The sequence below is a fragment of the Neophocaena asiaeorientalis genome, unplaced genomic scaffold, assembly GCF_003031525.2.
Source record: "Neophocaena asiaeorientalis asiaeorientalis breed wild unplaced genomic scaffold, Neophocaena_asiaeorientalis_V1.1 scaffold629, whole genome shotgun sequence".
In the NCBI taxonomy this organism is placed as follows: Eukaryota; Metazoa; Chordata; class Mammalia; order Artiodactyla; family Phocoenidae; genus Neophocaena; species Neophocaena asiaeorientalis.
In genome coordinates this window covers 2,783,758-2,806,956 of record NW_020175468.1, presented here as the reverse complement: position 1 = coordinate 2,806,956, position 23,199 = coordinate 2,783,758, and the positions used below count along the sequence as shown (strand labels likewise).

Sequence of the window (23,199 nt, the reverse complement as noted above, 5' to 3'; positions counted from 1 at the left end):
CCCCGGGCTGGCAGCCCCTGATGAGGAGCCCACTCGGGTCTGGGGGCCTTGCAGCCCTTCTGGGCCCCACTGTCCAGGCCCCTGGCTCTGAATCTGGACCCGGGTTTGTGCCCCAGCTGGGAGTCGAAGAGGTAGCAGTGGGTGCGGGTGGGTCCCGTCCTCCCAGCCTGATTTCACAGCCCGCAGCGTTCCCACCGCAGTCGCCTGGTGCGGAGGCCGCCTACCCCGCCGCAGACGACGGGCGTGGCCCTCCGCACCTCCCGAGGAGGAGCCTGGCGCCATTTTGAGCTCTTGTGCCGGGCATTTGCCCCCGTTCCCCGGCACCGGCCTTGTTAAGGGGCTCGCCCCATCTCCCACCTCCTCTCTTGCCTGGGCGGTTCACGGGGTACCGCTTTCTGGCCCCTAGTACCCCGGGCAACCGGCTGAGTCCCACGGTGTTCCTGGGGGATCCAGACGCCACCGCCTGCCACTGGGGAGCCCAGATGTCCGGCCCCCAGTCCCTGCCCCTCTGGAGACTGTAGCCCACCCTGGCCCCCACTTTAAGGGGCAGAGTCTAGCCGTGTACCCACCAGGTCCAGGGTCAGGCCTCTTGCCTGGGCAGTGTGGGGTTCCACCTGGGACCCAGGCCCTTTCCGCGGCTTCTTCTGCACACACCCCACCCTTCACCCCGTCGTCGTCCAAACCTGTACCCTGGAGAGACCGTCCTCTGCAGTCAGCCGCTCACGGCCCTTCCCTCCCGCAGGAGCTTGGCGGCCAGCGTGGGCTCTCGGGAGTGAGTGCAGAGTGGCTGTTCTCAGCCCCCGGGCTAGTAGGGGTTCTGGGCGGGAGCTCAGAGCAGAGCCTAAGAATCCAACACCACCCCGCCCCAGTCCCCTCGCCAAGGCAGCCACGCTCTCCCCGCAGGGACCCCGGGCAGCCACGCCACCCGGCGCTGTGTGGGACATGAGCGCCTTTGCCCCCCAGGGGCCCGCAGCTGGACAGCCCCGAGCAGGCTGGCCCAGAAGGCTCAAGGCAGGTAGGAGGGGACGGCGGCCAGACGGCCTTCCGGGGCCTGGGGTCCGTGCTCCCCGCACACCCCTCCCCTGCCCCGCCGGCTCCTGGCTCCTCGGTGCAGGCAGGCTCGGGCTCAGCCCCAGCACGTGGTGGCTGTGATCTGGAAGGGGCTGGCCTGCTGGGGAGCGCGGCGCTGTCAGGGCCGCTGACGCTGAGGCGGGACGTGGGCCTCTGGCTGTGTGACCCCAAGCCAGCCTCTCCTGCCCTCTGGAACCTTGTCAGCTGTGGGTCAACTGAGCATGAAGGTCATTCGCTTTCAAGCCTTAAAAAGCCAGTGCTCTTTGAAGGGTCGCACCACCCACCCGGAAACCCAAAGACTTGGGCTGCTTTCCAAGGTGGTGGGGAAGGAGGAGGGGGAGATATGAATGCCTGGGACCTTGGTGGTTCTAGCGGCTGGAGGGAGAAGTCAGGGACCCCCGGGGGAGACTGAGCTCAAAGCGGATCCCTCCATGGCCAGTTTACTGTGAGGCCTCAACCCTTCGCTCATGAACCTTTCATGCAAATGTTGCCCTCAACTCCGTTACATATCCGAATGGTTTTGACTAGAAAAATAACATTTTTCTTCACTTCCCCTGGGAAAAGCAAGGGCCTCAGGAGGATGGGGTACCACATTTGCTGCTGTGGCCTCCAGCGCATTGACTGTGGCACAGCGTGGGCCCGACCCTGACAGGGATTTGGGGACCCAGTGTCTGGGGCGGGAGGGCACAGCCAAGGCTACCCTTGATTCTGGTTCTGGGTGACCCTCACAGCCGGCAGTGGAGAGGCAGCCCCGGGGGCAGGAGGCAGGGTGGGGACATGGGTAAGCGGCGAGGAGGAGGAGTTAGCTGCAGGAGAAGGAGATGCCACCAAGTCAGAGGGGGACATGTGAGATCGCGGGCGGGCGGCGTGATGCACAGGGTAACTAGTGCAGTACTCGCGCGCTGATCCATTCAGCTGGTGCTCACTGACTTCCTACTGTGTGTCCGACCCTCTGCTGAGCATACGAATACGCACAGCAGCCCGTCCTTGCCAGGCTCACAGTCCAGAAAGCAAGATCGCGACAAAAAAGTAGTAAGTCGTCATGTTCTAGAGAAAGATGGAAGGTGACAAATGCTTTGGAGCAAAAGCAAGTAGGGAAGTAGTTTGGGGGGTGGGGGTCAGGGGGACATTTGGGCTGAGACCTGGAGGAGGTGAGGGCAAGATGCCCACGTGGGCATCGGGGCAGGAGGACCCAGGCACAGGGAGTGGCCATCCCTCCCCCCGCCCCAGGGACTAGAAGTTTCTTAAGTTAATATTCCCTGGAGGGAAGCTTGCTGTCTCACTTTTGCTTTTAATAGTCTGAGCTGCCTGAGGTGATTATCACCCCTGAAGGGGCCTGGGGTGGCGGGTAGAAGCAGAGAGCAGAGAGGAAACAACTCCCCGAGTTGGGGAGGAGACTTTGGGGGGAAGGGGCAGTTCCTCAAGTATGGGGCACCTTTACCCTCACAGCGCCCCAGAGGCAGGACCTCCCAGGGCCACAGCTCTGAGGTGGGCTCAGCAAGGTGGGACCCACACCTCTGGGCTTCCAGAGACATCTTTCATCCCTATCTCGGTGACGCAGCAGTCACAGAGGCCCCAGGAGGCAGGGCACGTCAAAGGCCCTGAATAACTGCACTGGGAGGGTGCAGCTGAGTAGCCCTTCCTCAGGACATAGTGGAAAAATCCAGGATCGTAATTATGAGCACAGATTCCCGAACCACACCGGTTTCAAATCCAGGCCCCACGTCTTTCCTAGCTGCGTGACCCAAAGCAAGTTTCTTAACCTGTCTGTGTCATAGTTTCCTCTTCTGTTAAATTGGCATAAAAAAGTACCTTCCTCATGGGAGATCACAAAGACCAAATGAGTGAAGATAGGCCTACAGTCTAATATCTGAAACTCTGTGGACCAGACATGCCGCAGAACCGGTGTTTTGACACCATCATGGGGTGCACAGGTTATATTTTATATTTTACAACTCCCCCGGCAGGGTCTGGGCAGCATCCCATAATCAAACATTATTGTTTCTGCAAGCAGAACACATGGGCGTTTGCTCCAAAATAAATGAAGTCTATGAATAGTGGCACGTCGGGTCAGATTTTGTCCCCAAGTGAATTCAACTCAGGTTGGGGTTTGCCAGCAATCTTCATGAAAATGGTCAGTAAGGAATTGTGGACCAGGATATAAGCGCTGAAACCAGTGCCCGGCTTGAGTCAGGAACCACAGAAGCACCAGCTTTGGTTCATTACTTCCTGTGCCTTTTCAGTTGTGTAGGCTCATGAGAGGCCAGGAGAGGGAGCTCTTGAGACTGGCGGACAGAGGTGGCAGCCAGACTGGGCTACCTGGTTTGCAGAGCCCAGTGCAAAGTGAAAACCCGGGCTGCGTTGCCCTCGCTTATGGAGACTTTCTAGACGGCTAGAGCAGAGCAGGGACCCTGTGTGACTGCACGAGTCGCACACCGTGGAGGTGACCCTGGGTGGGTACCTCTGTCCTCAGCTGGTTTCTCCTCCCCAGTAGCCCTGGCTCCAGTCCCTGCTCAGCTTGCCTGCGGGCTTTGAGAGCGGCCTGGGGCTCTGGCTGAGCTGCCTGAGCTGCCCAGAGGCGGAAGCTTGAGTCTTCCTCTGCGCAGGACCCCCGGCAGGGCCTGAGCTGGACAGGCTGTGTGATAAGGATTGGCGCAGAGTTGTCACCAGCCCAGCGAGAAGAGGAGCTCAGGGGCAGGTTTAGTTTGCTTTTTGGAGACTAAAGCAGCGAGCAAGGCATTTCTTGTACGTCTCAGGGGAGGGAGCGTAACATATGCTTCATGTGGTAAGAGTCAGCTGACCTCACTGGGAACCCACTTTGAATGTGAGACCCTTGAGGAGGGCCCAAGAATGTTCAGATTTCCCACAGGGGTCAGATTAATAAAGTGAGGAGCCCTGGAATATAGGAGGAAGAGGAGGCGGAGAGTGGAGGTGAGGCCCACAGAGCCCTGACATTTAAGGGGGCCAGTGGAGGGAGAGATGGGGAGCCTGAGGGGGTGAGATGGAAGCCAGATGAGGAAGAGCGGGGGCCACACAATCCAGGGCTTCTGTAGGGGCCTTGGGGGTCTCCTGAGCTGCAGGCACTGGGACAGCCACAGGGAAACCACAGCTGCCTGGTCAGGGGAACAGAGGAGGGGAGAGGACACAGCGGGTCAGGACACACTGGAGACCCAGCGTGAAAAGACCGTTTCTGGGAGCCCAGGGGAGAGCTGGAGGAGAGATGGACTGAAAAAGAAGCAACCCCTGAAGAAGGGATTCTCCACCCCATTACAAGGATGGGGAAACTGAGGTTCATGGAGCCCAGGCAGAGGCAGGAGCTGGAGGGAGTCTGGGTAGGTTCAAAAGTGTAGCCTTCCCTGAACTAGCATGGCACGCCCACTGCGGTCAACAAGACAGACAGTAGTCAGTGTTGGCGAGGATGTGGAGAAATCAGAGCCCTCATACGCTGCAGGTGGGAATGGAAAATGAGGCAGCTGCTTGGAAGCCAGTCTGCAGTTCCTGAAAGTGTTAAACACAGTTAGTTATCACATGACGCAGCGATTCCACTCCTGGGTAAATACCAGAAGGAAATGAAAACTTAGGTCCACACGGGGATTTGGACGTGCATGTTCATAGCAGCATTATTCATAATTCCCCAAAGTGGAAACAACCCAAATGTCTAACAACTGATGAACAGATAGATAAAACGAGGCCTATCCATGCCGTGGAATATTAGTCGGCTGTAAAAAGAAATCAGTGACATACTAACACGTGCTGCAACGTGGATGAGCCTTGAAAATATGACACTGAGTGAAAGAAGCCAGTCACAAGACTACTTACTGTGTGATTCATTTATATGCAGCACGCAGAGTAGGTAAATCCACTGAGACAGAAAGTAGGTTAGCTGGAGGGAGGCGGCGGGGAGGATGGGAAGACTGGGGGTGGGGATGGCTAAGGGGCGCAGGGTTTCTTCTGGGGGTGATAAAACTTTTCTAAAATTAATTGTGATGGTTGCCCAACTCTGTGAATATACTAAAAGCTGTCGTACACTTTAAATGGGAGAATTGTATGCTATTTGAATATTATCTCAATAAAGTGGTTACCAACAAGAAAGAAGAAGAAGGGCTCATCAGAGACCTAACTATAAAAAAAGCTAGGGGCTTCCCTGGTGGCGCAGTGGCTGAGAGTCCGCCTGCCGATGCAGGGGACGCGGGTTCGTGCCCCGGTCCGGGAAGATCCCACATGCCGCGGAGCGGCTGGTTCCGTGAGCCATGGCCGCTGAGCCTGGGCGTCCGGAGCCCGTGCTCCGCAGCGGGAGCGGCCGCAGCAGTGAGAGGCCCGCGTACCGCAAAAAAAAAAAAAAAAAAGCTAAATCTAGGCAGCTAGAGGTGGCAACGCAGAGAGAGTGTTACAGAGGCAGGAGGTGGGAACTGGCGGACCCTTAAGTCCTGGTCCGGAAATGGTACAGTGTCACTTCTGCCCTATGTGATTGGCCAAGGCAGTCACAGGCCCACCCAGAGTCAGGGAAGGAGCGTCAAAGACTCTGCAGCAGCTTGAATCCACCGCATCCACTGAGGGTAGCGGGAAGCACTTAGCGCTTGCCATGGCAGGGGCCCTTCCGGGAGCCCGGCTTGCAGGGGCTATGGTTAGTCCCATTTTATGGAGAAGACTGAGCCCTAGGGAGTTCACTAACATGCTCCGGGTTGGCCAGCAGGAGGCAGAGTCTGCACATGAACCTGGGCTTGTCTAGCCTCACAGTCTAGGTTCTGAACCTGTGTATATGCAGCCTTAATAGATTCATGAGCTCCCAGGGATGCATGTAGTAAATATTCTAGAAGTCTTTATTTTCCAAGACTTATACAGAGTGCCTCCTGTATGCTAGGCACTGTTCTAAAAATGTTACAGATGAGGTAGTTCTGTTAGGTTGGACTCTATGAAACGGCTGTTTGTGTAGGAAAAATATGGTTGAATTCTCCCGTTGTGGAGCACAGGCTCCGGACGTGCAGGCTCAGTGGCTATGGCTCACCGGCCCAGCCGCTCTGCAGCATATGGGATCTTCCCGGACTGGGGCACGAACCTGTGTTCCTTACATCGGCAGGCGGACTCTCAACCACTGCGCCACCAGGGAAGCCCTCAGTCATTGTTTTTTAATGGGTAAGGAAACTGCGATTCAGGAGTAACTTGACTAAAGTCACACAGCTGGTAAGGGGTGGAGCTGGGATTTAAACCCAGGCCAGAGGGGTCCAGGGTCTGTGCTCTAAGTCCTCCACGGTGGAGGCCATTAGACATGCCTGGATGGGCTGAGTGAGCCAATGAACAAGTGGTTTGGGGTGGGGTGAGCGAATGAACTCATGCCCCATCCCTCCTGAATTAAGTCGTCTCTCCTCCCCGCAGCCACCATGAGATTCTGGGCTACTTGCCCTTCCTTGTCCACCATCTACTTCCTCTTTGTCATCTTTGCCAGGTCCACCATTTTCCACTGCCTCCAGCGCCTGGCCCGGGTGCCCGCCCCCTGGGCCTACCCGGGCCGCGTGGTCCTGTTCCCCAGACACCTGCCCTGGGGGGCATGTCCACCATCAACTCCAAAGGCCGCCTGGGGAACCAGATGGGGGAGTACGCCCTGGCCAAGATGAACGGGCGGCCCGCCTTCATCCCGCCCCAGATGCACAGCACGCTGGCCCCCATCTTCAGAATCACCCTCCCCGTCCTGCACGACACCACGGCCAGAAGGATCCCCTGGCAGAACTACCCCCTGAACGACTGGATGGAAGAGCGGTACCGACACATCCCGGGAGAGTACGTGCGCCTCACCGGCTACCCCTGCTCTTGGACCTTCTACCACCACCTCCGCGCCGAGATCCTCCAGGAGTTCACCCTGCACGACCACGTGCGCGAGGAGGCCCAGAATTTTCTGCGGGGTCTGCAGGTGAATGGGAGCCGGCCGAGCACCTACGTAGGAGTCCACGTGCGCCAGGGGGACTACGTCCACGTTATGCCCAACGTGTGGAAGGGCGTGGTGGCCGACCGGGGCTACCTGCAGCAGGCCCTGGACTGGTTCCGGGCTCGCTACCGCTCCCCCATCTTCGTGGTCACCAGCAACGGCATGGCCTGGTGTCGCGAAAACATTGAGGCCTCCCGTGGGGATGTGGTCTTTGCCGGCAATGGCATTGAGGGCTCACCCGCCAAGGACTTTGCATTGCTCACGCAATGTAATCACACCATCATGACCATTGGGACGTTTGGGATCTGGGCCGCCTACCTCGCAGGTGGAGAGACCATCTACCTGGCCAACTCCCCCTTTCACGTGGTCTTTAAGCGCCAGGTGGCCTTCCTGCCTAAGTGGGTAGGTACCGCAGCCAACCTGGGGCAGGCTAGAGAGAATGGCCCCTAGCCCCCCGCTCATGTCCCTGCCTCACCCTTGGGCCCAACAGCAGTGTGTGGGGTGCAGCGCATGGGCTTTCACACCTGAGTTTAAATCCAGGCTGCTCTGCTTCCTAGCTGGGTGACTTTGGATAAGTGACTTAACCTCTCTGTGCCTTAGTGTGCCACCTGAAAAAACGAACATAATGCAGCTCCTCGTGAGAATGCAACGAATTCGTGTAGTGTGTTGGAAACAGGTGGTAAGTGTGGACCACTAACATGTATGTGGTTGGCATGCCCTGGACATTTGGACTGCTTTGAAATGGAAACGTATTTTTGCCCTCTCCTTCTTTATAGATCCGGGAGCATGGAGTCCAAATACTTGGTACTTGCCTCCTTGGAGGGTTTGGCGATGAAACTCTTCCTGCCTTCAAGTAAAGAGGAGCTGGGTATTTTTGGCAGCTAAGAATCCAGGCTTGGGCTTCCCTGGTGGCGCAGTGGTTGAGAGTCCACCTGCCGATGCAGGGGACACGGGTTCGTGCCCCGGTCCAGGAAGATCCCACATGCCGTGGAGCGGCTGGGCCCGTGAGCCATGGCCGCTGAGCCTGCGCGTCCGGAGCCTGTGCTCCGCAATGGGAGAGGCCACAACAGTGAGAGGCCCACGTACCGCAAAAAAAAAAAACAACAACAACAAAAAAGAATTCAGGCTTTGGGTTTAATGGGGCTTTATCATGAAAGAATGTGAGGGAAAAGAGGATTTGAGAGCATGAATCTCAGGGAGACACCTTTGGCGGGGAGGGGGCGTCCCCAGGCTGAGGATGGGGCATGGGAGGGCCTCACAGTGAGGGCAGGACTCAGCACCAGGCCTTGGTCCGCAGCAGCAAAGATGCCCAGAGCCCACATGTCATCGAAGCAGCAGGCTGACCACAGAGGGGCAGGGGCCTCAGAGACCGTGCCATGGCCATGTCAGCAGTCACCTGTGTGGACAGGTGACCTGACACCTTGGCACTGCCTGTGCCCTCAGGACCCAATGCCACTGTGAGAAACCCCAATATGGACAAAAGTTGGATTAAGTGATTACAATACTCGTTTTCTTGTGTTTGGTATATTTTGAAGTATGGAGGTAACCAATATTTTTATTGACATACTACTCCTTTTTGTATATTAAAAAAAATTTTAACACACAATTATTTATGTTCATTTAAATTTTACACCAAACATAGGTGTACTGGTTTAGAAAACATTTCAGTCACATCTCTTTCCTGTTTGCAAATCCTCTCCAAGTATCTTATTTGAATTCCCATTTCTTGGCATACTTACGAAGTTGAACACCTTTCCTTTCACATATTAGTAATATTGTACCTCCCCAGAGCCATTTTGGGCCCCAGTTTACTTCTTAAGTCCTTGATGGTGTCATCATGGTGTGGGCTTAAGGGTAGGGGGATGTTAAAGCAGGAGATTGGGACTTCCCTGGTGGTCCAGTGGTTAAGACTCCGCGCTCCCGATGCAGGGGGCCCGGGTTCAATCCGCGGTCAGGGAACTAGATCCCACGTGCATGCCGCAACTAAGAGTTCACATGCCACAACTAAAAGATCCTGCATGCCACAACGAAGATCCCGCACACAGCAACGAAGATCCTGTGTGCCACAGCTAAGACCTGGCGTAGCCAAATAAAATAAATATTAGAAATAAATAAAATAAATATTATAATAAAATTATAAAATATTATAATTAAATAAATATTAGAAAAATAAAATAGAATGAAAAAACAAACCAAGCAGGAGCAGGGTCTGAAGGGGAGGGGAGCTGGGGAGGGAGGTTCTGTGTTAGCGGTCTATTGCTGTGAAACAATGACCCCAAAACTTATTAGCTTAAAGCAACAACAGGAATTTATCATCGCGTAGAGTTTCTGTGGGTTAGGAATTCAGGAGTGGCTTACCTGAGTGGTTCTGTTTGGGATATCCAGTGAGGTTGCTGTCAGGTGTCAGTTAGGCCACAGTCATCTGAAAGCTTTACTAGGGCTGGGGATCCACTTCCATGGCTGGCAAATTGTTGCTAGCTCTTGGCTGTTGGTCACATCCTCTTGATGTGGATCTCTTTGGGGCTGCTTGAGGGTCCTTACAGCATGGCGGCTGGATTCCTCCAGAGAGAGAAACCCAAGAGACCAAGGTAGAAACTGCAATGCCCTTTACAACGGAGCCTTACCTTGTCACACAATGTCGCTTCTGTCATATCCTGTCCATCACACAGAGCAGCCTGATTGAATGTGGGAGGGGACTACACAAGGGTATGATACCAGGAGGTGAAGATTATTTCAGGCCATATTGGAAGCTGCTGTATTAGTTTGCTAGAGATGCTGTAGCAAAGTACCACAGATGGGGTGGCTTAAACCACAGCCATTTATTATCTCATAGTTCTAGAGGCTTGAAGTTTGAGATCAAGGTGTCGGCAGGGCTGGTTCCTTCTGAGTACTCTTAGGGGATGATCTGCTCCGAGCCTCTCTCCTTGGCTTGCAGATGACCACTTCTCTCTATGACTTTACGTCCTCCCTCTGTACGTGTATGTGTCCAGAATTCCTCTTCTTGTAAGGACACCAGTCATAATGAATTAGGGCCCACCTAATGATCTCATTTTAATTTAATTACATCTGTAAACATCCTGTCTCCAAATACAATCACGTTCTGAGGTTCTGGGGGTTAGGACCTCAACATAGGAATTTTTGTGGAGACACAGTTCAGCCCATAACAGCTCCCAGCCTCCATTCCCAGCCCTACCCTCTAGAGTCAGACAGGTTTTACTCCCTTTCCCTTTTTTCCTCCATTCTCTCAGGACCAGCCCCTTCTCAGGATAATTTACCTTAGCCAAGATCTTTTCCCAAATTAACTCTTTGGGAGAGATTCAAGCCAGAAGGATAGAGGAACCTCAGACCTGACCCCTGGCTGTCTGTCGAGTGTAACAACACCATCCGGGACTTCCTTGGCGGTCCAGTGGTTAAGACTCTGCGCTTCCAATGCAGCAGGTGCATTGGAACCAGGTTCAATCCCTGGTTGGGGAACTAAGATACCACATGCCACAGAGCATGGCCAAAAAAAAAAAAAGAAAAAGTGTAACAACATCAGAGTATAGAAGTGGATGGCAACTGTATCTCACATTGCAATAAAATACTCAAGTGCTAGGTCTCTTCCTGTTGCCCCTCCAAATCTCATCTCCAATGTTCTCCCCCTGTTCTGTGCCCTGGGAGGCTGTCTGATGTTATCTGCCGTGGCCTGAATATTTGTGTCCCCCACAAATTCATATGTTGAAGCCTTAATCTTCAATGTGTTGGTATTTGGAGGTGGGGCCTTTGGGAGGGATTAGGTTGTAACAGTGGGGCCTTTGTAAATGGGATTGGTGCCCTTATAAGAGACATGAGAGAGATGTCTTCTCTCTGCCAACGTTTTAGTTTTAAAAGGCAAATGTGCAAGTTGACCAGCCACCAAAATAAATTGCAGTAATTCATTTAACAAACATTTATTGATCTGCAGACCAGGAAGTGGGTTCTCATCAGGAACTGAATCAGCAGGTCTTGGGCTTCTCAGCCTTCAGAACTGGGAGGAAGAAATTTCTGTTGTTTAAGCCACCCGGGTGGGGGTATTTTTTTTACGGCAGCCCAAACTGGCCAACACAGTATCTGCGAGCTCCCCTGCCCTATGCCTTCCTGTTGGCTTGGGTCAGTGGGATCACAGTCCAGAAATCAGAAGAGGAAGGAGAGTGAAGCTGGGGCATTTATTGTCCCAGATCCATCCCGGCTGATCTAGAGGTGGTAACAGCTCCCCACAGTTGCTAGCCCCTGGGAGCTGTATTGTCTCTCATTGTTTTCCCTACACCCTACCCACATCTTGGTAAACTATCCTATTTAACTCCTCTCATGTCACCTCTTATGAGTGTTCCATCTCCTGCTGGGAGTCTGAGTGATGCCTCCAGGAGTTTGGTACTACACACAGAAATTCCCACGTTGAGTCTGAAATGCCCACATTGCTCTGACGTTGAAACCACTAGCTGAATTTCTGGCCAGCTTAGTGGAATGAGGACTTGTTCTCGGTCAAAATCAAACTGACTCACAGAAAATAACGAAGAGAGGTGACATTTCTCACAGACCCGACTTGGAGGATGAAGATGAAATCTGTGGAGCTGTCACAGCACCCACGGGTGGGAAGCTGGGCGCTAGTTTCTTGCACATCTTTTCTTGCACATCCTGGGGACCTTTAGGTGCTGGGGGAAGATTCAGAAGACCCGTGCTCACAGCCACCCTCTCTTGTTACCTCCCAGGAGGTCTGCACCCGGAAAGGGCCCTGCCGGTGGACAGAACAGGCACCAGCTGCCTCCAGGAGCTGAATGGAGTAGCTCGATATACTCTGTTGAGCTCTGTTTAACCTAGAAGCTTGGGTGACCCAGCTCTGTTCCCTGTGTTTGAAGAGCCTTGGTGGACAAGGAAGTTTATAGCTTTTATTTTATCAGGGCCAAAGCAGGAACTGGCCAGCCGCCAACAATTACACTAATTCATTCAAGAAATATTTACTAAGCTCCTTCCTGGATTTGCAAGCCCAAACCAGAAGGTAGCAAGCCCTTCGACACCTTCCCCTTGTTCCTCACCAGAGGGGATACAAGGACGCCCAGAAGGACAGGGACTACTTAGGGTCTCTGAAGACAGAGCTCTCATAGCCCAGCGCTCCAGAGAGCGTCAGCACATCGTGTGCGTTTGTTATGAGTTGAATTGTGAGTTGTGTCCCCCTAAAAGAGATGTTGAAATCCTAATTCCCAGCACCTCAGGATGTGACATCTGGGAAAAGGGTCTTTACAGATGTAATTAGTTAAGATGAGGTCGCACTGGAATAGGGTGAGCCCTACTCCAGCACGACAGGTGGCACACAGAACGCCCACGATGACTGAGGTAGAGATTGGCGTTGGGCCTCCGGGAAGGTGAGAGAATGATCTCCTATTGTTTGAAGCCACCCAGTTTGCGGTACGCGGTTATAGCAGCCCCACGAAACGAACACAACGTTTAATGTGCATTTACTCAACTAATCTCCGGGTCAGTGATTCTGGCTTAGCACACAAACAGGTTACAGCCAGCATGGGCACGGATGCCTTGGCCCCGGATCTGTGTTCCTGGTCAGAGCCTGGAACCCAGGGGCCATTGAGAGAACAGTGGGGCTGAGTCAAGCAGGGTGGGGCCTGGTTGAACCTGGGAAGCTGCCAGAAGCTACACAGATTTGGCGCAGGAGTGACCTTACAGCGACATCCTTGCTTTGAATTTATGAGTCCCTGAAACGCTCAGAGCCCATTAAGATCGCATGAGCGTTACCTTTCCAGAAGAGACTCAGGCTTGTCCAACTATATGCCTGGACTGAACCAACCCAGATGGGGCTGGGTCCCTTGGGTCACCTCCATGTGTTTATTTCAGCCCAGCCAGAAATAGATTCCTGGATGGGACAACCCTCTTGGGCCGGGGAGGCTGGGTTTGCTAAATAAGGTTCATTTCGCAGCTCAGCTAGAGCGCAGGAGATCCACAGTTTTATTGCTCACAGGCTCCAGATAAGGCCCCTTCCTCACGGCCACTGAAAGAAAAGCCTCCGCATTCCCTCTTAAGTGCCGCAGCCCTTGGCAACCACCAATCTGCTTTCTGTCTCTATGGACTTGCCTTTTCTGGACATTTCCTACAATATGTGGTTCTCTGGCCAGGCGTTGTTTTAACCCTCAGAGAGGTGAAGTCACTTGCCCAGGATCACACAGCTACTGAGTGTGGGAAGCTGAAATCAGCAGCCCGTGGCCAGAGGGTGTGTGCACTTACCCACAGAGTCATGTGTCCTCTGAGTCAGCGCGTGAAGTACATTCCATCCAGGGCTGAGTGAATGGAGACCTTCCTTGCCACGATTGCTTAACTGGGCGATGAACATGTTCTAAAATGAAAGTAGGGATGGGTGCAGAGCTCTGAATCCATTCCGATTTGGAAGTCACTGATCTCCAAGCCACTCAAAACCATTGAGTTGTGTACTTTATTTATTTTTCTTCCAGTTTTATTGGGATGTAATTGACATACAGCCCTGTATAAATTGTAGATGTACACCAGAATGATTGGATTTACGTACATCATGAAGTGATTGTCACGATAAGCTTAGTGAACATCCAGCATCTCATAGAGATACAAAATTGAAGAAATAGAAAAAAAAATTTCTTTTTCCTATGATGAGAACTCAGGATTTACTCTCTTTGAACTGTATACTTTAAATGGGTGAATTTTATAGTATGCGAATTATAGCTCAGTAAAGCTGTTTTTTAAAAAACCTAGCTCCTGGCACACATACACATGTAGTGAGTATTAGCCATCATCACACACAAAGCAAAAGGTGCTGGGAATTCCCTGGCGGTCCAGTGGTTAGCACTCTGAACTTCCACTGCAAGGGACACGGGCTCAATCCCTGGTTGGGGAACTAAGATCCTGTGTGCCACATGGTGTGTCCAAAAAAAAAAAACAAAACCCAAAGCAAAGGGTGCTGTTATGTGTGGGCTTTGGGGCACGGACCAGTGGATTTTCACTTTTACATGAGGGTGTGTTGGTCGTGGTTCAAAGAAAAAACACAGGCTTAAGACTCTCCAGGAAATTATAATTTAGGCTGGGTATTATGTGATATTCAGAGATTACTGTTAATATTTAGATCTAGTAACAGCATGGGGTTTGTTATATATTTTTAAATATTCTCACCGGTCAGAGAAGCACCATGAAATGTTTACAGATTGAATGAGGAAGCCTGGGTGAGGTATAGATGCCCAAGACTGGTAGAGCATTGAAAACAACAATGGGTATGTGGGCCTTTATTGTACTAGTCTGTCTACTTTTCTGCATGTTGTTAAATTTAAATTCCATAATACAGTTTTTAAAAATTTACCAAGGCTCCTTTTTTTGTGCCAGGGGACCAGCTTAAGAGTGGCCTGGCCTCAGTCCCCACCCCATAGGGCTCTCAGTCTGATGGCAGAGGCCACAGGTAACCTTGGTGATAGAGGCTGGAAGGATGTTGGAAGTGGTCCTTTAGTTTACGCTGAGTATCTCCTGCCCAATGCCGAGCCCGTGGATGGCGGGGCGTCCAGGGAGCTTCCAGCGTTTCACCCTCAGCTCTGGATACCCACGCACCTTCCCTGTGGTCACAAGGGAGCATCCTATCCACATACCAATATGCAGCCTTGGGCTCCACGTGCAACCTCCAACTCCACGGTTAATAAGCAAAACATGTCCCGGGCTCAGCTACCTATAAACAAGTTTTACAGCTACGTGCGTGTCTGGCAAAATGTTCAAAAGCCATGGGGCTGCGGGACAATCCTCCATCAAGAAACTTCTGGCATCCCAGGCCCTGGTTATGTAATGAGATAGTAGTATCTACAGGCAGACCTCGTTTTTTTTTTTTTTCTTTTTTTTTTCAGACCTCGTTTTATTGTGCTTTGCTTTCTTGCACTTCAGCAGATACTGCGATTTTTGCAAGTGTGGCAACTCTGTATCCAGCAAGTCCATCAGCGCCATTTTTCCAATCGCATTTGCTCGCTTCATGTCTCTGTGTCACATTTTGGTAGTTCGCGCCATATTTCAAACTTTTTCATTATTATTATATTTGTTATGGTGATCTGTGATCACTGATCTTTGATGTTATTATTACAAAAAGATTATAACTCGCCGAAGGCTCAGATGATGGTTAACATCGTTTAGCACTAAAGTTTTTTCTTTTTTAATATTTATTTTATTTATTTATTTTGACTGCACCAGGTCTTAGTTGCGGCACGCGGGATCTTCTTTGCGGCACGCGGGACCTTTTTTAGCTGCAGCATATGGATTTCTTAGTTGCAGCATGTGGACTCTCAGTTGCGGCATGCATGCAGGATCTAGTTCCCTGACCACAGATCTAACCTGGACCCCCTGCATTGGGAGCGTGGAGTCTTGCCCACTGGACCACCAGGAAAACCCCAGCACTAAAGTATTTTTAATCGAGCTATGTACATTTTTTAAGACATAACGCTATTGCACACTTAATAGATAGACTACGGTATAGTGTAAACATGATTTTACGTGCACTTGGAAACCAAAAAACTTGTGTGACTCGAGTTATTGCAATATTCGCTTTACTTCAGTGGTCTCGAACCAAACCCTCCATATTTCCAAGGGGTGTCTGTATACATACGTACAGCCGCCACCTAAACACACGCTATAGGTACATACATAGAGGCTGGTGGGTAGTTACTGGCTTCCCTTACATTTCATGGACATCAGTCCAGGACACGAAGTTCTGAAAATCCTTTCCTTCCTTCCTCCCTCCCTCCCTCCCTCCCTCCCTCCCTTCCTTCAACAAATATGTATAGAGTACCTACTATCTACCAAGAAATGTCCTTGGCAGTGAGGACACAGTAGGGGGCAAAACAGACAAGCCTCTACCTCTCAGGGAACTGCCACCTTAATGCTGTGTAACAAACCACCCTGAAACAGAACGGCTTCAACTGCAGAATGTATGGTTTCTAAGTTATAGGGATTGACTGGGTGGTCCTTCTCTCCATGAGAGGTCATCTGAGGTCTCTCATGCAGCTGCCTTCAATGGGGAGCTTGGTTGGGACACTTGGGTCCCCTCCATGCGGCCTCTCTCCTGAAGGATAGGTGGGCTTCCTCACAGCATGGCGGCTGCATTTCAAGAGAACACGGATCAGTGTTTGAGGAAGTGCAGAAGGTGTCCGTGCAGGACCCTCTTTAGGGTCAGTACCATTGCAGAGGGGGTTAGACTCACAGTCACTGCTTACTAGTAATGGTCCACCTGCTGGTACCTCTCCCATGGGGCCTCACTGCTTATCCACAGCAATCTTCTGAAGCAGGTGCCAGGCTATTTTTACAGGCCAGGGAAAGTTCGTCTCTCACCCAGGGTCCCCGAGCTTACGTGTGGCACAGTCAGGATTCCAACCTGGGCCCGTGACACGCAGCGTGCCCCTCTTCTGTACTGCTTCCCACTTCTGTGCAGCTAGCCTCGTGCAGTGATGGCCACTTTCAGGTTTGTTAAGTAGGGGTTGGGCTGAAGGATGGCAGGGAGCCAGGGTCCCCGAACATCACATCCTGGGTTCCAATCCCCCTCTGCCCACCTCAGCTGTGGGCTCCCAGGAAGGGCATGAATTCTCTACCTCGGTTTCTCCATCTCTACGGGCAAGAGGGTCACAAGAGTACTCGCTGTGTAGGCGTTGGGCACCCCTGCATTTATTCAACACAAACTTTGTTTTTTGAGTTTTATTTTTTCACATCTTTATTGGAGTATAATTGCTTTACAATGTTGTGTTAGTTTCTACTGTATAACAAAGTGAATCAGCTATACATAAACATATATCCCCAGCAATAGGGCTCCTGCGTTCAGGGGCCTACAGCCACTGTAGATATTATGATTCCATTATTATTGTTTCATTATCATTCAAGGTGCAGTATGAATATAAAACAGAGGGTTATGGAGGTTCTTGGTGGCTCAAGAAGTCAGACTAAGCATTTTTTTAAAATTTTTATTTATTTTTGGCTGTGTTCAGTCTTCTTTGCTGTGCACAGGCTTTCTCTAGTTGTAGCGAGCACGGGCTACTCTTCATTGTGGTGCGTGATGAGAACATCGCAGTGGCTTCTCTTGCTGCGGAGCATGGGGTCTAGCGTGCGGGCTTCAGTAGTTGCGGCACACAGGCTCAGTAGTCGTGGCGCACGGACTTAGTTGCTCCGCGGCATGTGGGATCTTCCCGGAGCAGGGTTGGAACCCCTGTCCCCTGCATTGGCAGGCGGATTCTTAACCACTGCGCCACCAGGGAAGTCCCTTTCTTTGGCTTTTATTTGGCTTATTGTCTATCTCCCCAGTAGAATGTAAACCACATGAGAGCAGACCCTTGTCTGTTTTGTTCACTACTGTGTCTTCAACACCTAGAACAGCACCTGGAACTTAGTAGGCACTCAACAAATACTTGTTGAGTGAATGACTATCACCAGACAACTACATCCTTTCTTGAACTCATGAGGAACTTTACAGAGCTCTATTCACAGGACCCACCTGACCTAACAATTCTCCATAATCAAGTTTCTTAGGGCAAAGGAATCCATGGAGTCAAGATAATAAGATCATCCCGGTTGGACCTGTCTCTGGTGAGTTCCCATGAAAGACTAAGGAAAGCCAGCTCCGGCAGCCAACACACTACACACATGTACTACCATGAAACAGCCAAAATTTTGAAGTGTGTAAATCAGACAGGATTCAGCCTCCAAAAGGCAGCTCAGGGCGATATTGAGAGCTGGACAAACGGACTGATCGAAAGTCAAATGTAATAAAACTATAGAACATGTAGTAGACAGAAAAATGCCCCTCACCCTCCTGCCCAGATGTCCACATCTCAATCCCTGGACCTTGTGAATATGTCACTTGAAGTGGCAAAAAGGACTGTATCTGTGTGTTTATGAACTGTGTCACAATGAGTTGTGGTCTTAAAAACTGCAAAGAACACAGGCCTAGAAAAGTCACATTGTTGAGGTGTGTGGGCCTTTTTTTTTTAAAAATAAATTTGGGGCTTCCCTGGTGGCGCAGTGGTTGAGAGTCCGCCTGCCGATGCAGGGGACGCGGGTTCGCGCCCCGGTCCGGGAGGATCCCGCATGCCGCGGAGCGGCTGGGCCCGTGGGCCATGGCCGCTGGGCCTGCGCGTCCGGAGCCTGTGCTCCGCAAAGGGAGAGGCCACAGCAGTGAGAGGCCCGCGTACCGAAAAAAAAAAAATAATAATAAATAAATAAATTTGTTTATTTTATTTATTTTTGGCTGCACTGGGTCTTCGTTGCTGCACGCGGGCTTTCTCTAGGTGCAGAGAGCGGGGGCTTCTCTTGTTGTGGAGCATGGGCTCTAGGCACATGGGCTTCAGTAGCTGCGGCACGCAGGCTCAGTAGTTGTAGTGCACGGACTTAGTTGCTCAGCGGCATGTGGGATCTTCCCAGACCTGGGCTCGAACCCGTGTCCCCTGCATTGGCAGGCAGATTCTCAACCACTGCACCACCAGGGCAGCCCCAAGAAGTCAGACTAACCTTGATACCCAAATTGCAAAGGCACTGGCCAGGCAAGGGCAAGAGAGGATTTGGGTACGAGTGACTTGGATTGAAACCTGCCTCTGTGTCACCTTCTCTGTGTGACCTTGGGCTTTCTCCTTGGCATTCTGAGCTGGGGTGTCTGAAAAGAGCAAAGCAGAAGTCGAAGCGAGACACCTGGCTGCTGAGGCTTGGGGAAGCGTGTGAGGAACTTACGTCGAGGCCAGGCTGGGCGGAGGAGGGTTAGGGCCAGTGAGATTGATGCCGAAAACTCAGCTTCTGTGCACGGAATCGAATCAAATCTCAGAGACAGAGTTTTGGGTGAAGTATTAGAAAAGAAGAGCTTTATTGCTTTGCCAGGCAAAGGGGGACGCAGTGGGCTTGTGCATCTCAAAACTGTGTGTCCCAACGGGGGGGGGGCATTTGGGTGAGCAGTTTTATAGCAATGGTTCAAGGGCAGGGTTGTTGAGAAGGATTAGGGTGTGTGAAGGGCCTGCACTCCTTTGATCTGGTCTCAGGTGGTCTCCTGATGAGCTTTTCTGGTTCTTTTAATCTGGCCTCAGGTGGTCTTCTCTGGAATGAAGAATGCTAACATCTTCCATTTTGGCTGGGTTTTAGTTCTGTAAACAGCTCAAAGATATTGTTATGTGTATCCCTTGAGGGGGAACCAGGACCCTGCCCCAAGGCTGCACTATTGTTTCTAGACTATTCCTCCCTTGTCTCTGCATCCCCTCCCTTCCCTGATTAGCATCTGTTTGAACCTGCCCTTTGGAAAGGCAGGGAAGGGAACACAGAAAGGCTTTTGTGCCCAGGAGCCCCACAGGCTCCTGCTTGGTTTCAACATCACAACTGATAATGGCAATAATCAATTTGCCACTTTAAAGTATATGATACAGTGATTTTTAGCACACTCATCACCACTATCAAATTCCAGAACATTCCCATTCCCTCAAAAAGAAACCTGGTGGTGCAGTGGTTGAGAGTCCGCCTGCCGATGCAGGGGACACGGGTTCGAGCCCCGGTCCGGGAAGATCCCACATGCCGCGGAGCGGCTGAGCCCGTGAGCCAAGGCCGCTGAGCCTGCGCGTCCGGAGCCGCAGTCGTTCCCTATTCCCTGCCTTCCCCAGCCCCTGACAACCACTAACCTACCTTCTATCCCTCTTGATTTGCCTATTCTGGACATTTCGTATAGATATTCATACACTATGAAGCCACCGGTCATGGGGACATCTTTTAGTTGTTAAAGTGGTTTTCCAACACTAGCACAGCACTTAGTGACTGAGGGCCAGGACTACTGAAAGTTACAAGGGGAAGAATCAACCTGCATCCCCATGACTTTTGAACAACCTGTTAGACATTCGTACAGCTGAAAAATCTGTTTATATGTTTCTGAGCCCTGAATCCGCTTTGCATGTATTATAGGTAATTCCACCCACCCCTGCTTCTTTTTTCCACGTCACTGAATCGTTGGGGAAACCGGGTCATTTGTCCTGCAGACTGTGTCCCACTTTCTGGACTTGGTCAATTCCATCCTCGTGGTGTTGATTCACTGGCAACTTCATCCTCCTTCCTCCTATTTTCTGAAAACTGGCAATTACAGTGAGAGGCTTGATAGGATTCAGGTTTTTGTTTTTTTTTTTGGCAAGGGAAGGCTGAGGGGGGCATTTGTAGATGGCGCAGGGACCTCCTGTCACTTCCCGGGGTAGAGGTGCTGCTTGTTCCTCTTTCAGTGTTAGGACTGCTGGGGGCTCTGCTGATGCCTGCCCCACCCCTCCCCAGTAAAATTCTTCATCAGTCTTGCGCCTGAGTGTGGCAGCCATAGACAAGCATTGCCTGGACCCATGATACACCATTCATGTTATCGAGTGAATCGGGTCCCGCTGCTCACCGCTTACAAAATCAATACAAACGTTGACAGCAAAGGAAAGGTGCCTTTAATCGGAGTGCTGGCAATCTGGGGAGATGGTGGACTCAGTGTCCCCCTGAAAACCACCTGTGCAGATTCTGCCATGAAACTTGTAAGGGAAAGAGGGAAGTAGTCCCAGTTAATCATGGAGATAGGGGGTCAGCGTCGTCACCATCATCCAGCTGTGTGCAGGCTTGTGGACTCTCGGAAACTTCCTCTAGATGTTATCTTTTTCACACAGTTCGGTCACACAGTTTGTTCAGGAGATTACTGAAGGGGAAGCTGGGGGAGAGACCTGGTCATCTGTTAATTCTTCATTTCTACTTCTTTGATCCACGGAAAGAACCAACAAGTCAGGCAGAGTATTATGCGATTAAAAGATGTGAAAGGTGTACTTGGGCTGGAGATGAGTTGAGCATGAATATGCCTGGTTTAAAAATTAATTATAATATAGCTTTGCTAAAGTGACAGAGAAGGGCTTCCCCGGTGGCGCAGTGGTTAAGAATCCGCCTGCCAATGCAGGGGTCACGGGTTCGAGCCCTGGCCCGGGAAGATCCCCACATGCTGCGGGGCTACTAAGCCCGTGCGCCACAACTACTGAGCCTGCGCTCTAGAGCCCGCGGGCCACAACTACTGAAGCCCGTGTGCGCCACAACTAGTGAAGCCCGCGCGCCTAGAGCTGGTGCTCTGCAACAAGAGAAGCCACTGCAATGAGAAGCCCGCGCACCGCAACGAAGAGTAGCCCCCTGCTCGCTGCAACTAGAGAAAGCCTGCGCGCAGCAACGAAGACCCAACACCACCAAAGATAAATAAATAAAATAGATAAATTAAAATAAAAGAGTAAAGTGAGAGGGAAAGGGGCTGAGGGTAGTTTCCTGCAAAATGCTTTCTCACACCTGGACCCATAACATACCATTAAGAGATGCCAAACGGTCGTTTCCTAAGGGAATCTTTGTTGAAATACGGGAAACTGAGAAGCGTTGCTACTTGCCAAGTGTTTTCCAAGATTCCGTCCTGCCTGGTTTCATATTCCAGCTTCTCCAACTCTCTAGCCATGTGGCCTTGGGCAAGTTACTTCGCCTCTCCGTGTCTCGGTTTTCCTCGCTGTACCATTAGAGGGTGCCCCTCTCAAGGAATTGTGAAGATGGGATGAGTTTGGTTGGCCAGTTAAGTGCTAACAGTTGTTTGCCAAGCTAAGTAAATGTAGGACGCTGAGACGACTGAGCCGGGAAGAGCCGGGCCCAGCAGAACTTTGTTCCCCCTCCCCCAGGCAGCCTTCCGGGCCAGAGTCCTGGTAGCGCCCAGGGAAGAGGGAGGGGCTCCGGGCTCACCTGGCTCCAGCTCCCGCCTCCCTCAGGCTCCGGGTAGATCCTGGGCGGGTTTCGGCCACAGGTGCTGGAAGGTTCTTCGGGAGATTCTGATTGAGAAGTCAACCCGAGGGAACGGAATGCACTGAGCTGCTCGCGGAGCCACTTTGTCGTCCAGGCAGAACCAGGTGAGAGATGGCGACTGGGAGTTCTCCCTGCACCTGCAGCACGCTTGTGTTCACACACACACACACACACACACACACACACACACACACGACAGAGAGCTGGGAAGAGACTTGATCCCAGGGATTCAGCGGCAAGTGGAGACTCAGTTCGCCGGGGGGGTCTCCGGAAGCAGAGGGTCCATCCCTCCCAGCCCAGGCGCCCACCGCCTCTGCCCCCCAGCACACCGGCCACCTGACCTCTCCGTCAGCCCCCAAGCCAGCCGCCCTCCTCGGCTCCCATCACCTTCCTTCCTGGCAAATCTATTACTTGACCTCACCCCCATCCCCTCTGTCACCACCCCTCTCCCCTGCCCCACCGAAGGCCACCAGCTCCCTCCCTCCCTCCTGTCACCCGGTTCCCCGGAACCGAGGCAAACTGAGAACGAAAGGCCAGGATGCAGTAACTGGAATGTGCTGGTCCCACAAGGTAGGCTGCTCGCCGACCCCTGAGAGACGGACGGCAGGACCCTGGTCAGAGAGTCCGGGCTGCAGGCTCCAGCCCCAGGCAAGCCCCCCGCCGGGGAGGTGAGCGGATCCCTGACTCCCTGGATTCTATCCTAAGTCACCGTTTCCATTCTAGGCCGAGCAGAACGCTGGGGATTTCAAAGTGGTAGCCTCACGTTGTTGTCTTAAGCTCTTCCTCAGCGCTGTGATTATAGGGTGAATTTCGGTGACGGGGATGGACAGGGCAAAGCTGCTCGTGCCCGGCGGCGTGGGTGTGGAGGGGATTCTGCAGCTGGGCGGGGACTGAGCTCAAGGAATCGGACACGCAAATTACAGGGTGTGATGGGACTGGGTTTCAGGTTGGGGAGAGTCGGGGTTTTGAGCAGAGGAGCCGGTAGGGTGAGCTCTCACGTGGGGACAGATGGTGGGGGGAGGGGAGGCACGGAGGCTCCGGCCAGACTCCAAGAGGGGAGGGGATGAGGCCAGGCCTGGGACAGAGGGAAGTGGATGAGAATGAGAGTCTAAAAGAAGCTATCAGCAGATTTGGGGGGGCCCCACTTTTCTGAGGGACTTGGAGGCAGAATCCCCCTGCCAAGTTAGGGCAACCCCTCACGGGATGACTCCCAGGGGACCGGGGTGGGAGTGGGGGGGAGCGAGGGACCTTGACTCCTCCTCTCACCCCTCCCTGAAGGGTGTGATGTAGCTGGAAGGACTGAGGGCAGGTAAGGAGATGGACTTCCTGACCTCAGAGGACTGAAGGGAAAGGCAGAATCCTCCCCTTTGTCAGAAGCTGTGCAGCCTTAGATTCTCACAGCA

The 23,199-nt window shown here is 52.2% G+C and overlaps 2 protein-coding genes and 1 long non-coding RNA gene across 4 annotated transcripts in view; 2 read left to right on the top strand and 1 right to left on the bottom strand.

Annotated features, from left to right (window-relative positions):
- The first annotated feature begins 6,601 nt into the window (after positions 1-6,601).
- On the top strand, positions 6,602-7,441 carry LOC112415665 (galactoside 2-alpha-L-fucosyltransferase 2-like). The gene has a single exon (XM_024768824.1). The coding sequence runs from the start codon at positions 6,617-6,619 to the stop codon at positions 7,439-7,441; it is 825 nt and encodes a 274-aa protein (XP_024624592.1). The 5' UTR covers positions 6,602-6,616.
- Positions 7,442-9,033: 1,592 nt separating this feature from the next.
- Positions 9,034-23,199, bottom strand: part of LOC112415666 (uncharacterized) — a 19,977-nt gene continuing 5,811 nt past the window's right edge. Inside the window, exons 2-4 of the long non-coding RNA XR_003006342.1 lie at positions 13,241-13,349; positions 9,350-9,550; positions 9,034-9,067 (exon numbers count right to left, since the gene is read on the bottom strand). This is a non-coding gene — a long non-coding RNA (uncharacterized LOC112415666). The remainder of the gene's footprint in view (positions 9,068-9,349; positions 9,551-13,240; positions 13,350-23,199) is intronic.
- The window catches only part of LOC112415664 (fucosyltransferase 2 (H blood group)), a 9,301-nt gene continuing 7,774 nt past the window's right edge, over positions 21,673-23,199 (top strand). The window contains exon 1 of one of the 2 annotated variants that reach the window (XM_024768822.1): positions 21,673-21,900. The gene's annotated coding sequence lies outside the window, so the exon portion shown is untranslated. The remainder of the gene's footprint in view (positions 21,901-23,199) is intronic. The other variant, XM_024768823.1, reaches the window with a different exon arrangement.